This window comes from Saimiri boliviensis, chromosome 10, assembly GCF_048565385.1.
Source record: "Saimiri boliviensis isolate mSaiBol1 chromosome 10, mSaiBol1.pri, whole genome shotgun sequence".
NCBI lineage: Eukaryota > Metazoa > Chordata > Mammalia > Primates > Cebidae > Saimiri > Saimiri boliviensis.
In genome coordinates this window covers 84,740,040-84,756,329 of record NC_133458.1, presented here as the reverse complement: position 1 = coordinate 84,756,329, position 16,290 = coordinate 84,740,040, and the positions used below count along the sequence as shown (strand labels likewise).

At 36.1% G+C, this 16,290-nt stretch overlaps 2 protein-coding genes across 19 annotated transcripts in view; one reads left to right on the top strand and one right to left on the bottom strand.

Moving 5' to 3' along the window:
- Nucleotides 1-16,290, bottom strand: part of HDAC9 (histone deacetylase 9) — a 1,049,458-nt gene that overhangs the window by 633,962 nt on the left and 399,206 nt on the right. The window lies entirely within an intron of this gene.
- Nucleotides 824-1,237, top strand: LOC101053685 (cytochrome c oxidase subunit 6B1). The gene has a single exon (XM_003938683.4). It carries the CDS (start codon nucleotides 867-869, stop codon nucleotides 1,125-1,127), a length of 261 nt encoding a protein of 86 aa, XP_003938732.1. The 5' UTR covers nucleotides 824-866; the 3' UTR covers nucleotides 1,128-1,237.

Here is a 16,290-nt window from a genome sequence, read left to right as displayed (position 1 = left end):
CAAGTGCAGTTTAATTGCACTTCGACTTTTTGCATTTCCTTTTCCTTGTTATTGTCCCACAACATAGGCCAACCAGTGAAAAAGACTAGGTATCAGACTGTAGCAGAAATAATCTCAATGTGTCCATCATTATCTACTACAATGTGAATAAATAAAGTATTAAATTATCTTTCTTGTGAGGCATTTAGCAGATATCAGCACTAAGAAATTAGTATAAAAAGGTGTTTGTAACTCCACTTTATGGTAATGGATCTAGTAATTCCGTAGTCATGACAGGGCTTCCAGAAAACTCTGGTTATCGATTGCATTGGCTAATGTCTTCATACCCTACCTTTAACACATAAATTTCATTGAATACTCAAAATTCCGCTTAAAGTTCTAGAAGAAACATAATACAGCTTCAGACCCAACTTTGCCTCCTTTCAAAGGTCAGTTGAGAAACATAACACAACTTTTACACTTCATATAAATAGTATTTCTGTGACCCTAAAACTAATACTTCACATGAGAAAACTAAGCAAATTAACACCATTTTGCGTTAGTGTATGTACTACATATGCCTGAATGTATCAGTACGCCATCAATCAGAAATCCTTGCTTTTCTTTTAAATGGCATGTAATGGTTCGTGCTGATAACGAAGCACCATTTTCTTTAACAGTGTCTACTTTTTGAAATACAAGTTAACACTGACTAACTCATCCTATGTTGACTAAGCTATCTACAAACAAGGTGTTCACAGGATCAGCAACTCTTAATGGAAAGCTCCAGTTCAAGCAAACACTATTTTTGCTACAGGACTATGAAAATAAAAAATTCTGACATTGAGTTGCGAGGTGCATCGGGGCTGCCTTTAGGATTCAGCACCATGGCAGAAGAGGTGAAGTCCAAACTCAAGAACTACAAGACTGCCCCTTTTGACAGCCGCTTTCCCAACCAGAACCAGACCAGGAACTGCTGGCAGAACTACCTGGACTTCCACCGCTGTGAGAAGGCACTGAATGCTAAAGGAGGTGATGTGTCTGTGTGCCAATGGTACCGGCGTGTATACAAGTCCCTCTGCCCCATAGCCTGGGTCACAGACTGGGACGAGCAGCAGGCTGATGGCACTTTTCCCGGGAATATCTGAACTGGCTGCACCACCCTCTCCTGCATCCTCTTCCTTCTCGCAGGGTGGTAAAGGGAGACCTAGTATCCAGTGATCCCCACCCCGGGATCCTAAATCATGACTTAGCTATTTACGACAAACCAACAGCCAATATCATACTGAATGGGCAAAAACTGGAAGCATTCCCTTTGAAATCTGGCACTAGACAAGGATGCCCTCTCTCACCACTCCTATTCAATATAGTACTGGAAGTTCTAGCCAGAGCAATCAGGCAAGAAAAAGAAATAAAGGGTATTCAAATTGGAAAGGAGGAAATCAAATTGTCTCTATTTGCAGATGACATGATTGTATATCTAGAAGACCCCATCGTCTCAGACCAAAATCTCCTCTGAGACTGATAAACAACTTCAGCAAAGTCTCAGGATACAAAATCAACGTGCAAAAATCACAAGCATTCCTATACACCAGTAAAAGACTTAAAGAGAGCCAAATCAAGAAAGAACTGCCATTCACAATTGCTACAAAGACAATAAAATACCTAGGAATACAACTAACAAGGAACGTAAAGGACCTCTTCAAGGAGAACTACAAGCCACTGCTCAACGAAATAAGAGAGGACACAAACAGATGGAGAAACATTCCATGTTCATGGTTAGGAAGAATCAACATCGTGAAAATGGCCATACTGCCCAAAGTAATTTACAAATTCAATGCTATTCCCATCAAGCTACCAATGACCTTCGTCACAGAACTGGAAAAAAACACCTTAAACTTCATATGGAACCAAAAGAGAGCCCGCATAGCCACGTCAATTCTAAGCAAAAAGAACAAAGCAGGAGGCATCACACTACCGGACTTCAAACTATACTACAAGGCTACAGTAATCAAAACAGCATGGTACTGGTACCAAAACAGAGATACAGACCAATGGAACAGAACAGAGGCCTCAGAGGAAATATAACATACCCAGAACCATCCGATCTTCGACAAGCCTGACAAAAACAAGCAATGGGGAAAGGATTCCCTGTTTAATAAATGGTGTTGGGAAAACTGGCTAGCCATGTGAAGAAAGCAGAAACAGGACCCCTTCCTGACACCTTACACCAAAATTAACTCCAGATGGATTAAAGACTTAAACATCAAACCTAACACCATAAAAACCCTAGAAGAAAATCTAGGCAAAACCATTCAGGACACAGGCGTAGGCAAGGACTTTATGACCAAAACGCCAAAAGCAATGGCAACAAAAGCCAAAATAGACAAATGGGACCTAATCAAACTCCACAGCTTCTGCGCGGCAAAAGAAACAGTCAGTAGAGTGAATCGGCAACCAAAAGAATGGGAAAAAATGTTTGCAGTCTACCCATCGGACAAGGGGCCGATATCCAGAATTTACAAAGAACTAAAACAGATCTACAAGAAAAAAACAAACAAGCCCATTCAAAAATGGGTGAAGGATATGAACAGACACTTTACAAAAGAAGACATGCAGGAGGCCAACAAACATATGAAAAAATGCTCATCATCACTGGTCATCAGAGAAATGCAAATCAAAACCACATTGAGATACCATCTCACACCAGTTAGAATGGCAATCATTAAAAAATCTGGAAACAACAGATGCTGGAGAGGATGTGGAGAAATAGGAACACTTTTACACTGTTGGTGGGAATGTAACTTAATTCAACCACTGTGGAAGATAGTGTGGCGATTCCTCAATGACCTAAAAATAGAAATTCCATTTGACCCAGCAATCCCATTACTGGGTATATATCCAAAGGATTATAAATCATTCTACTATAAGGACACATGCACACGAATGTTCATTGCAGCACTGTTTACAATAGCAAAGACCTGGAACCAACCCAAATGCCCAACGATGATAGACTGGATAGGGAAAATGTGGTACATATACACCATGGAATATTACGCAGCCATCAAAAACGATGAGTTCACGCCCTTTGTAGGAACATGGATGAACCTGGAAACCATCATTCTCAGCAAACTGACACAAGAGCAGAAAATCAAACACCGCATGTTCTCACTCATAGGCGGGTGTTGAACAATGAGAACACATGGACACAGGGAAGGGAGCACTACACACTGGGTTCCGTTGGGGGGAAATGGGGGAGGGACGGGGGGTGGGGAGGTGGGAAGAGATAGCATGGGGAGGTGGGGAGAGACAGATACAGGTGAGGGGACGGAAGGCAGCAAAGCACACTGCCATGTGTGTACCTATGCAACAATCTTGCATGTTCTTCACATGTACCCCAAAACCTAAAATGCAATGAAAAAAAAAAAGAAAAAAAAATTCTAGAAGTCCAGTTAAAAAGGATTAGCATTCTGATCTTCAGTAGTTGGTACGAATCAAAAGTTTATTTTATTCTACAAAATAAGTCTCCTTCTTACATAGCTGCACATATAATATTTATCAACTTGGAAATAAAGAGGATTCTGAACACCAAAATTTCTGTCATGTGTAGCATCTGGATATATATATTTGAGAGCCGTGAAAGACTAAGTTTCTCTGTGCTAACGTAAGTATAGGAGTTATCAAGAAGTCAAGCCAGTGCTTTTTACATCATTTCTTTCTGCAAAGGTCAAGTCGATATGTGCCATACCGCACCATGACCTACAACCAAGTTAAATCAAGAGGATTCTAGAAAGCTTGCCTCAGAAAATAGCAACAACTTTTTTTAATGTAGCAATTCAATTCTGACTTCATAATTCAATCTAGTTGGGTGTGAACTATTGAATTTAAGAAATAGCAAGCACCTAAAACATATTTTACTAATTTTTTGCCAGATTAAAAATATTTATAGCAATGGCATATAATTAAAGTACAAACATTTACAACCGGCCGTATCACTATGTTTATATCATATATCCCATGGTTATATCATGGTTATGAAATCTTCCCTATTTCAGGACTTCTCTTATTTTAGTGCCAAGAACAGAAGCAAACACACTCTTAAGAACATTCAAGTTTTGACAACAACCTGACCTAGGAGTTTAACCCCTAACTTTCTTTAGCAAACTCATGCAACAGACACAATTCCTGGGTATTATCCACACAAATTTTTCTTTCTTCCATGTCTTTGAACATGATGTTCTTGTACTCATTCTTTTTCATTTGGGAAATTCTTTTTCATTTTACCAGCATATAATGTCCTTCATTGTCCCTTATGATGTCTTTTGTCTCAAGATTAGTACAACACACTTTCTTTTTATTCATATTTTTCCAGTAGATATTTTTCTATCCCTTTATTTTCAAACTTTCAATACCTTTATTTTAGTCATCACTTTCTTTTATAAGCAGTCTACTTGTGTAATTTTCTTCCTTTTATCCAATATAAAAATCTCCGCATTTGGTAAGCCCACAAAAGGGATATAGAGGCCTTTGCTAGTATACCATCTTCTATGGAGCTAAAAGCAGTAAATCCCTTTCATCCTCCAAAACACTCCCCATAGATTATCTCCTTGGCAAAGCCACATGTTGATTGAATCGATACATATGAATCTACAGAAATGTAGATAAAACATTTGACAGCTATACACTTCCATTCATACTTATTTTCACAAATAAATGGCAGGCACACAATTTGTACCATCTTCTGCGTTATCCCTCCCCATTCCACCTACTACCCTTCCCCATATCTGTTATTTTTTTTCTGTGCAAAATTATAGCCATACTTAAGTTTCATGTTATCAATATAAAACATGCAGATTATAAATTATCTTATACTTTATTTTCCTAGAATTAAACACAAGGAATTGGACATTTGAGATTCCAGAGAATTTACTTAAAACATTTCCATTTCTATACTGAAACTATTTTTACTGAAAACATTTTTAACAATTGTTTCTACGCTCTTAAGGGTCTCCCTGGTTCTGTCTAATGGACACACTGGCTTCTATTACAGTTTTTCTACAGGACACATTGATGAGACACTTTGAGAACATCAAAGCTCTAATAAAAAGAAGTTCCACCTTATATTCTCATTGACTTGAAAGCTGTCTTTTCAGCTTTAAAAAGATCCTACATGGTCTAAGCCTTTTGAAGGAAGGGACTTATGATAATATACTTTCTAGATCAGAGAGATATATTCTGGAAAATGTGGAAACTTTGGCTTCAGATATTAAATTTGATTCATCAGAATCATGGCATCTCTTTTATATGAAATACAACTACATAACTGGTATAGTTTGCCCTCAAAGTTCATATACTGGAAACTTAACTCCCAGTGCAACCGTGTTGAGAAGTGGGACCTTTAAGAGGTGATTAGGTCCTTCAGGAATGCATTAATGTCATTATCATGAGTGGGTTTATTATAAAAGGGAGTCTAGCCCTCTCTTGCTTTCTCATGCTCTCTTGCCCTTCTGCCTTCCACCACAGGATGATGAAATAAGAAGGCCTCACAAGATGCCCTTACCATGCTCTTAGACTTCCCAGCCTCCAGAACTGTAAATAAATTTCTTTTCTTTATAAATTGCCCAGTCTGTCGTATTCTGTTATAGCAACACAAAACAGACTAAGACAAATAACATTTCAAATAAAGTGGCTTAATGGATCAATAAGAGGCCTAAATTGAGATATAATTTGATTTTAATTTTGTGTCTGCCACATCCTATGCAAGCTGTACAATTTGCATATGTTACTTAACCTTTCTGAGTCACAATTCTCTCATGTTATAAATGGTGATATTAAAATCTGCCTTTCAGTATAGCTTTAATATTTAGAAACAGTAAACATAAAGTTCCTAGCATTATAATAACATAATAGTACTCAATACACAGTAGTCATTATGAGTGTAATATATCATTAATACACAAATTAAGAACTAAATGATTGAGGGACTACTTAGAATTCTGTATTCCAAACTAAGATAACTGAGTTCTGTATAGCTGAACTAAGATCAGCTAGAAACATTATAAAACAAAATATAAAAATCACTATTGTGTTTTGTTTCTTAAAAATAAATATATATAAGTGTATTTAAATTAAATATGAAGAGTTAGAATGGAAATTTTCATTATGTGAATGTCACTCTTAAGGCTACTAACAAACCATTTGTATTCAATGACTCAATGATTCCTAATTACCAAAGAAGATATGGAAATAATGAGCAAGAAGGTGGTGGTATATTCTGGGCTATGTGCTATATTCTTTTTATAAAGCCAATTCTGAAATTTTAATATGAGAAAGCTTGGTAACAACACTCACAGGAAATACAGAACCTTCAGTTCGTACACTGAATTACATCTGTGTTTGCCACATAATTTGAACCTAGGAATATCTTCAGTAAACAATGTGTTCCCCCCAACTAATGTTTTCTCTCCAGATGGCAGGGACAGTCTATTTAAAAATCAATAAGCTAACATTAGTTATTTCACCTAAAGCTATAACAATCTGTTTTTTGTAATGTACTAGGGACTGTTGTCTTCTTATTTTGGCTATGTCTGAAGGAAATTCTCAGTGGTACTTGGTTATAAGCAGAAGAGACCCTTTGGAACCCAAATTTAGTTATTTTAAAATCGAAACCTTAGTTGAACTAAAACTTTCTACATTTTCCTTTTTTTTTTTTTTTTTTTTTTTTAAGGTAGGGTCTTGCTCTGTCACCCAGACTGCCACACAATGACACAATCATAATTCATTAAAGCCTCAAACTCCTGGGCTCAAGTACTTCTCATGTGAATCCAGAGTAGCTGAGACTATAGGCATGCACCACCATGCCTGGTTAATACTGTTTCATTATTTCAATTGTGAATAATTATTTGTTGACTTCAAAACCGAGGCCTAGTTAAATGACACTAACATCTAAGAGCTAAATGGTTCTAAGGACTAAACAATAGGGAATACACAAACATAAGTTAATGCTGTGCCCTTCATAAGTTATGGAGAAAATACTCAGTGGATATAATATTCAAAAACTTCAGGCATTTGATTTCATTTAAAATATGCATTTCACTCAAAACATGCATATAGCATTACATGAACAAAAATGCTGAAACCAACATGGCGGTTGAGAAATGATTACCAAGTTCTACAATAACAGGGCTGCCTTTGTATTTCAATACCTGTAACTATATACTTTAAAAAAAAATAGTATCTTGCTGTGTCACCCAGGTGGGGTGCAGTAGGGGAATAATAGCTGACTGGAAACTCAACCTCCTATGCTCAAGGGATCCTCTCACCTCAGTGGCTGGGACTACAGGCACACAACACCATGGCTGAATAATTTTTTTTTTTTTTTTTTTGAGAGACAAGGTCTTGCTTTGTGGCCCAGGCTTAAACTCACTGACTCAAGCAATTCTCCCACCTCAGCCTTCCAAAGTGCTGGGCTTACACTGGCCACCATGCCCAGCCCCATAACCATATTTTAAATATCTAGGCATGAGGGTTGAACTAAAATACTCTTTTTCCCATTTTCAAATGAATCAGGAATTATTGTAACATCTCAAAAATGTGTAAATCACTACACAGAATATATTGGCCTTCAGAAATTTAAATATATGTGATTTGAATCAGTTGATAGAAAAGAGAAAGATTAAAATACTACTCAAATTTTGAATTTTGAATCTGGGCCAATAAAACAACATTTAGGCAGTCATGATACAAGCCTTCCTGGTAATAAAATTTGCTAATTTTGAACTTTAACACAATTGCCAATGTAGCATCAGTTTTAGAAAATTTGAAATAAAAGAAAAAACAGAAAGAACTTGATTTGTAAAAATTTTCAATGACTTTATTTCCAGAAAAGAAAAATTCTGCCAGAAGTTCCTATGTGTATCCAGAAGCAATTTAAAATTTTCCAGAATTAAGCTTCTTAACATAGGGAGACTTTGATAAGAAGACACATCATACACACGGCCACCCAAAAACACTCTTCCCCAGGATTTTCCTATGATCATAAAACAATACCTACTGATACACGTTATAAATAATCCTCAGAACACAGCCACTATCAAATAGCTTATTGGTCAAAGTTCTTCCAATTCACTTTTGTGGGTTTATTTTCCTTTATCCTGCTTATTCTGAAAATCTTGCTCTCCTTTTTACTTAGGTTCTTCAAAATCACTGTATCCTGACTGTGTATCAATGCTTTCACACCTGTCCTTTCTAGTTGCTTAAGATGGTATCTCCCTCATTTCAGCAATAATTAACGTTCTTGAGACACTTCTTCACACACTACTCATTGAAGCCTTTGTTTTCTTTCATAAAATTCAAAAGTTGACTTTCTTCTTGCCCCGACCTAAGCACTTATTTCTCATCTATTAGCTTCCAGTTATTTCCTCCATATTTCTTCTTTCTTTGTAGTGTATAAAGCATAAGTCACTGTGTATAATGTATATAGTATATAATGCAAAATTCACTGTCTTTTTCTTTGGCTAATTCTTAATGGAAAAAAGGCAGCAGTGGAAAAAGTCACACTTCTAACCAGTACTTTTAAAAAAAATGCCCATCAATGATAGACTGGACAGGGAAAATGTGGTACATATACATCATGGAATATTATGCAGCCATCAAAAACGATGAGTTCGTGTCCTTTGTAGGGACATGGATGAACCTGGAAACCATCATTCTCAGCAAACTGACACAAGAGCAGAAAATCAAACACCGCATATTCTCACTCATAGGCGGGTGTTGAATAATGAGAACACATGGACACAGGGAGGGGAGCACTACACACTGGGGTCTGTTGGTGGGAAATGGGGGAGGGACGGGGGTGGGGAGTTGGGGAGAGATAGCATGGGGAGAAATGTCAGATACAGGTGAAGGGGAGGAAGGCAGCAAATCACACTGCCATGTGTGTACCTATACAACAATCTTGCATGTTCTTCACATGTACCCCCAAACATAAAATCCAATAAAAAAATATAGAAAAAAAATTTGTCGAGTAATATGTTACATTTTGTTCTGTTTTTAAGAACATCCTCGTATCTAGATAACAAAGATGATTTGTTTTGACAAGTGCTCGTTCTTTCAATGGCTTCTGGGAAGAAAAACATTCAGTGTTCATGCAAAGTGGGCATAACCAGAAAGGGCAGCAAACCACTGGACAGGAGGCCCATGAGCTGTAGAGCCAGGCACATCTAGGTATTAATGCTCCCTCAGTAACGCTTTGATTCAATGACCCAGGAAGAAAAATTATGCTTTGTGATGCCCAAAATTGTCTTCTTAAAAATATGCCATGGCTCTCTAAGAAAATAAATAAGAGCATTACTTAGTTACTTTTCTTCAAAATTTATGTTTTAATCCTTCAATACCATTTTCTGTCCTTCTGTAATGATTATTTGTGAGATTCAATGACTATAGCAACATCTTAAGTATTTACTGCTGAAAGATAACTGAGATCAAGACAAAAATACAAACAATATCCAAATGGGGAAAAATAGTTTTTTTAAAAAAAAAATCCCTGAAAAGTGACAGCCAAGGAGATTTTTCGTTTTTCTTTTCTTTCTTTTTTTTTTTTTTTTTGGTGAGTCCAGGTCTTGGTATGTTGCCCAGGCTGGTCCCAAACACCTAGGCTGAAGTGATTCTCCTGTCTCAACCTCTCAAATAGCTGAAATTGCAGGCACACACTACTATGCTCAGCAGCCACGATACACTTTAACAGTATGACAGGGCATAGCAGGGTCCACGGTTGTACCCCTGTTTTCAGTTCAGACATCTTCCCTTCTTGCCAGAATGAGTAGAGTATAATCTTTTTCAATGGCTTAATTTTGCAGAGAAAATGCAGAGCACAGTCACAGTTACAGAGGCTCCTGAAGTTGCATATCCTCAGACATATATAACTTGGTGATAGGCAATTGATAAAAGGATTGGAAGGAAACCAAGCCCTTTGGAAATGCTGGTAGTGAAGACTTGGCACATAAAGTCACCCACAGGTAATAACCATTATTCTGCAGATATCACAAGGATCTGGACGTGAGGAAGTTAACAACCAGACAAAAGTCATCATGCAATACTGTGGCCCATCCAGAAGAAAAACTCAAGCATTCAGACTACACAAGGCAAGCAATCTAGGCTGGGCTTAGCTCCACATGCTAAAGGCACACACTAGATTCACAGTGAGGAAGGAACTGAAGATTCATATTGCAGCTTGTCATTTGCCATGTATAACTTTGCTTACTTTATATAGGAAAGTAACCCATTATGCAGTTGATTAACTCACATGACATCATTTTATCATCTTCCCAAAGCCTGGAATGAAAATATATTTCTTACGAATTGTAATGAATACTGGGGTGACACAATCTGACTACTGAACATAAAAATACTCTGGTACTCAAAGTAAACAGCATCAAGTATAATACTTCTAACTATAACCCATAGTGTTCAGCAGTTTATAGTGGTGTTGTAATTAATCCCATTGAGTAACCCAAAAATAGTATCTAAGTAAGTAAGGTTTTTTATTTATAATTTTTTTTTTTTTTTAAGGCAAGAGTTTCCTTCCATTGCCAGGCTGGAGTGCAGTGGCACCATCTTGGCTCACTGCAACCTCTGCCTCCTCGGTTCAAGTGATTCTCCTGCCTCAGCCTCCCGAGTTGCTGGGATTACAGGCACTCACCACCACGCCTAGCTACTTTTTGTATTTTTAGCAGAGACGGGGTTTCACCATGTTGGCCAGGATGGTCTTGATCTCTTGACCTTGTGATTCATCTGCCTTGGCCTCCCAAAGAGCTGGGATTACAGACGTGAACCACTACGCCTGGCCCCATTATTTATAATTTTTAAACACCATGAAGGAAACAATTGACCTCTAACAGTACAGGTATGCAGCAATAACACAATAATTCATATTCTGTTAAATATGAAAATAGGGGTACAAATGTGGACCCTGCTATGCCCTGTTATACTGTTATGCACCCTAAGTAACAAGTTTATGACATGATGGGATTATAGGCAAACTGTACAAAACCTGTTATTTGGTAACTATACCACCATGTCCATAATAACTATCATTATCATATAATATTATTATTATTGATATTTATAATTGTTAAGAGGGGATAAAAGTTGGATTGTCCTCTCCAAAAAACCCGAAGCTCAGTTTGGCCAGAGGCTACCAAAATAGATGGACAAATGCACGAAACAATAGAGAGGACAGTGAAAAGGAATGACGGGGGCTGAGGCACTCCTGGGAGAACTGGAGCCCTGCCGCAGGGCTGCAGCTTATGTGGGCTTGGAAGAAATGTCCCCTGCCATAAGCCTACAGCATAACAAGATTGGACATGAGGAATTAGATGAGTGACTCACTGGATGCAGATACTAGTTTTTAATTTCTTAAACATACTCTAAATGCCTCTTGGCAATGTCACAGCCCAGTTGATGGCTTTTTCTTTCCCATTTACTACTAAAAATTATTATTGTATTTCTACTCATCTGGTTCCCTGTGCCTAGAAAAAAATCACAAAGGAATCAACATCACTTTATACTCATTATCACCTATGTACAAATCACATTTAATTTTTGTTATAAAAACACGTCTTGCAGCAGAACAGGCTAATATCTTAAAACTCTCTTTGTTTCCTTTCCTCAATCTGCAGCTCTGACATACTGAAGATGCTTTATTCAGCTCACCACAACCATCTTTGAAAGCTTCCTGCAGCTCTAGCCCCCACATACCTCCGTCTCTCCTATTTACCCAACCACTCTCCCTCCCTACAAACTGTCTGGCACAGCAGTTGCTCTATGGCCCTAAGGGCAGGGAAAGGTACCAATCCTGCTTCAGAATCAGGTTGTCTGGTTTTGGAATTGTACAACACACTAACTCTGATTAAACTTCAATGTTAAAATCTTGTTATGTGTTAGACGCAAGGTGATGCTAGGAGAAAATACACAGACAGACATGAACTCGATCCTGACTATACGGCATTTTAACTTCGTGACCTGGGGCATGTTATCTTTAGTTTCATCTATCTACTGGTGATTACCATCCATCGCAAATAGTAGTGTTGCTGGGAAAACCTAGAATGTCTAATACAAAAACTGGTGTACAGTATTTAATCAACAACTAGTAGCTGATTAATTATTATGTTTTAAACCTCATACTTGAAATAAATTGACTTATATCTTGGAAAAAAATCTAAAAACTTGGTTGGCAGCAGATTAGACAAAAAAAAAAAAGAAAGAAAAGAAAAAGAAAGGAAGAAAGGTTGCTGCTAGAAATGGGCACTCTTTCAGAAAAAGAAAACACAAAGAACAACAACAACAAAAAAAGCAGACAAATTTATAAAATAAAGGAGAAAGAAGAAAAGCTAAAACTAACAGATTTTAGACCTCTCTAAGCACTGTAGTCTAGGATAAATGGGTGTTGGCATACACAGGCCTACTCTCACACTTCAGTAACACAATAAACCATTAGCATATTACAGAATATTAAAAAGCTAATAAAATAGTCCTTAGTGACAGTTAAACCAAGTAAAGTGCCCTGAATTGAAGAAGTTATAGATAAAAGACAATAAAGAAAAAAATTAATAGGGAGATACATTTTATCCATGGATAGAAAACAATCAATATTTAATATTGATTTTATTAACTGGACAAGCTACTCTAAATTTACATGAAATAGCAAAATTCCAAGAAAAGTCATAATTTTGAAGGAACTTAAAATGAGAATATGTGCCTTATCAGATTTCAGGAGTTATTTTTTAAGTTGTACAAAACAGAATATATTATTGATTCAAATATAGACAAATAGGTAATAGAACAGAATAGGAAAAAGAACACACCAAGAGAAAATAGGTAAGAGAACACACCAAGAACAATTAGGCTCACATAGGTGGAAACTTTACATATGTCAATACTAGCACTATAGAGAAGTGAAGATTTTCAATAACTGGTGCTAATTGCTAATCCATGTTAAACTCTAAGCTTCTTCTGTATTAAACTATACATACACATATACACATACACTCCCGCTCAGAAAGTCAATTTCAAGTAGATTAACCATATATGTAAAAAGCAAGCTTTAGAAGTTTTACAAGAAAAAAAATGACAAAGAATATATTTAAATTCTAATGCAAGGAATTGATTTAAATGAGACATAAAAGAGCACAAATCATAAGGAAAAAGATTGATAAACATAATAATACAATTTTGTGCAAAGACAGTTTTAAAAAGGGAAATGTACTAATGACAGATTGAGAGAAAACATTTACAGTGCATTTAATCAATCAAAAATGAGTATTCAGAATATATATTAATAATGATTAAAAAATAAGTTAGGAAAGACAACCCAATATAAAGTTGGCAAAAGAAAACAGGCAAGTGATGGAAAAGAAACTCTAATGCTCAATCCACATATGAAATATGTTAAATCACATTAGTAACCAGAAAACTGAAAATTAAGCCAAAATGAGACACTATTTTAAATCCAGCAGACAGATAAAAATTGAGTCTAACACCACCAAGCATTGGTAAGAATACTGAGTAATAAAGACTCTGATACACTGGTAGTGAAAATTCTTTTTGGTAAAAACATTTCATTTAACAAGGACTGGATTTTCTCAAGAAATTTTCATTTGAAATGGCAATACTTTATATTTTTTAAGGCAACTAAATATTCTGGTTAAATCCTAAATTGAATCTTGGCTAAATTTATCTTCCTTTTTTCTTTTCTGCTTAATTTAAACTAAATGTATTCTTTTCAAGGTTTTCTCATTGTAATTCTGTTACCGACATTGAGACATTACTATGGCACCTCAAATAAAAGTTGATTTTTAAATTAAGTAATGTAACATAAAAGGAATGAGCTAATCATGTGCTGCCCATCATCCTGAGAATGCAGCACAGAATTAGTAAATGCCTATACTGCACTTAAAAGTATGGTTTTTTTTTTTTCTTTTTTCCTAAAGGTGATTGCTGCTTTAAGGAATCATCCATGTCTGTTTATAACGCTCGAGAAATTAAAGTATTGACTGATCTTTGTTTTCTAGTGTCAAAAGCAAGTATTGAAAAATGCAGATATAGTTGTGGTAGGCAAACATTTTAACTTAAAATGAAAAATATTAGAATTGTTATTAAAATATCTTAATAAATACATCATTGGCAGAAAGGGCAGAAGGCGGTTACAGCCTGTGAATGGTTAATATTAGATAAAAATATTTATAATTATTCTAAAGTTCTCTTGATTTTCATGAATGCATATGATAAATATAATTTGTGAATAATGGCAAATTTTAAGAACTGACATAATATTAAATTCTGGAACCCTTAATGTAATTTGTCACATGATAAGCTCCTCTCTGGCTTTAAATTTCAAAGGCTCATGAATGCTGGAAATGTGATGAGAAATGAATTTTGAAACTGTCTTAAACCTCTTAAATTTCAAAAAGATCTTTTACTAGTATTTTCACCATATGGATGCAATTTAGCCTTAATTTAGTAACTATCTCCATCTCAAATACATTTTGTAAATGTAGTCTTTTGGTTCCTGAAATAAATATACCTGTGTGTATTTGTTTGGCACGCGCGCACACACACACACACACACACACACACACACACACACACACACACGATTACCTTGTTTGTCAGCCTTTGCTTAGAAATTTGAGTTAGTGAGGACCGAGTAAAGTCTCGAAGGCTATTATTACTTCCTTATATTCATGTTCTTGCGGAGCTATCTCAAATTAGAAAATATATAATAGATTGCAGATTAGTCTTAGTTGACAATAATATAATTAATTAATTGGTTTCATGAAGGATCCATCAGAATGGGTATGTGTTAGCTTTGGAGTCGGAGAAAATGCAGAGCACAAAGGTGAACACTGTCAGGGTGAACATTGTCAATTCCCACCTAAGGATTACTTTGAGAGGGTGTTTGGTCCCAAGGCAGGTGAATTCCTACATTTGTCAGTAGGAAGTATCATTTTTCTTAGTAGCAGAATGTTTTCCTAGAAATTATTAGGTAAATAGTTTGAAAACCTATTTGACAAAGAACATGAGACCTTCAGGGGACAAACTCAAAAAGCAGAACTTTGCAAAAAACAGAAAGGGTTTAGCTCACTGTAGGCTTTGCTTTTTTGGGTGGGAATATAAAACTAGAGCCAGAACTTAGTTGTTCAAGATAATAAAATCTATTTGTGATCTGTGTGGACAGAGAATGAAGAAAAAAGTGAAACAGATGTACAGATAACGTTATTACCTTCTAGGGGGAAATATTAAGGGAAGAAATGAGATATTTAATGGAAATTTAAAATTAACAGTATGATAATCATTTGGCTTTTTTCCCCCATATACTATGAAGTCTGAAATACTAATGCTTTATATCTTAAAGTTTAAGTAGAAAGTCCCGAAACTTACTTCATGTTGGGTTTGAGGCCACATCTGAGGCTCTGTGTGGTTGTCTCATCACATTTGAGTCCCCTAGAGGCAGATCTAGTCAGCCATCTTAGCCTCATGCTATTAAACATTCAAACCATGTAACTAATAAGCATGGGTTTCAGTCAATATTCTGCCATCATACATCTAATTATAATCTGGTTTCTTAGAATATGTTGGTCATAAGTCATGAGGATATTGTTCCTTGGGGAAATACTTCATATGGTGAGTATCATTTGACATTAGGATTGAACCTACTGGTTTTTGTGGGTATTATTGATGTGAATTTGTCAAGGTGATGTCACACTGTGGGAACTTATCCTTAATCAGTGTTTTCTGAGCCCACTATCGCCGCAGAGTAATACAGTATAAACATTACACCTGCTATTTCTATTTAAATAAAATAGCAGCCAAAAACAAAATTTTTAAAATTAAGTTTAAGACTATAATAGAGAGAAGTCTTCATTTCCAAAAATTCGCCTGTCATGCATAATGGAGACCAAATATGCAATGAGAGGTCTGCCTTATAAATACATAGTTGGGTTTCAAGAGACATAATCTAAACTGGGCTACAGAAAACACACATACAAAGTCACATATGGTTGTACCACAGAACATTCCTAACTATGCCATTTTAATCTTAAAATCACATAGAGCTACATGCAAAGTAAATAATGTTGAAGTCACATTGAGATGTTCAGTGATTTTAGTGGATTATCAGTGATTTTAGTGGATTTTGCTGATATTTTGCTGTTTATGACTGACATTTACATAAGCTAGAGCCTAACACAGTCATTCCAGAAGAAAATTTCCCTGCAATGAACAAAGCGCTTTTGTGCTTCTGGTAAAACATGA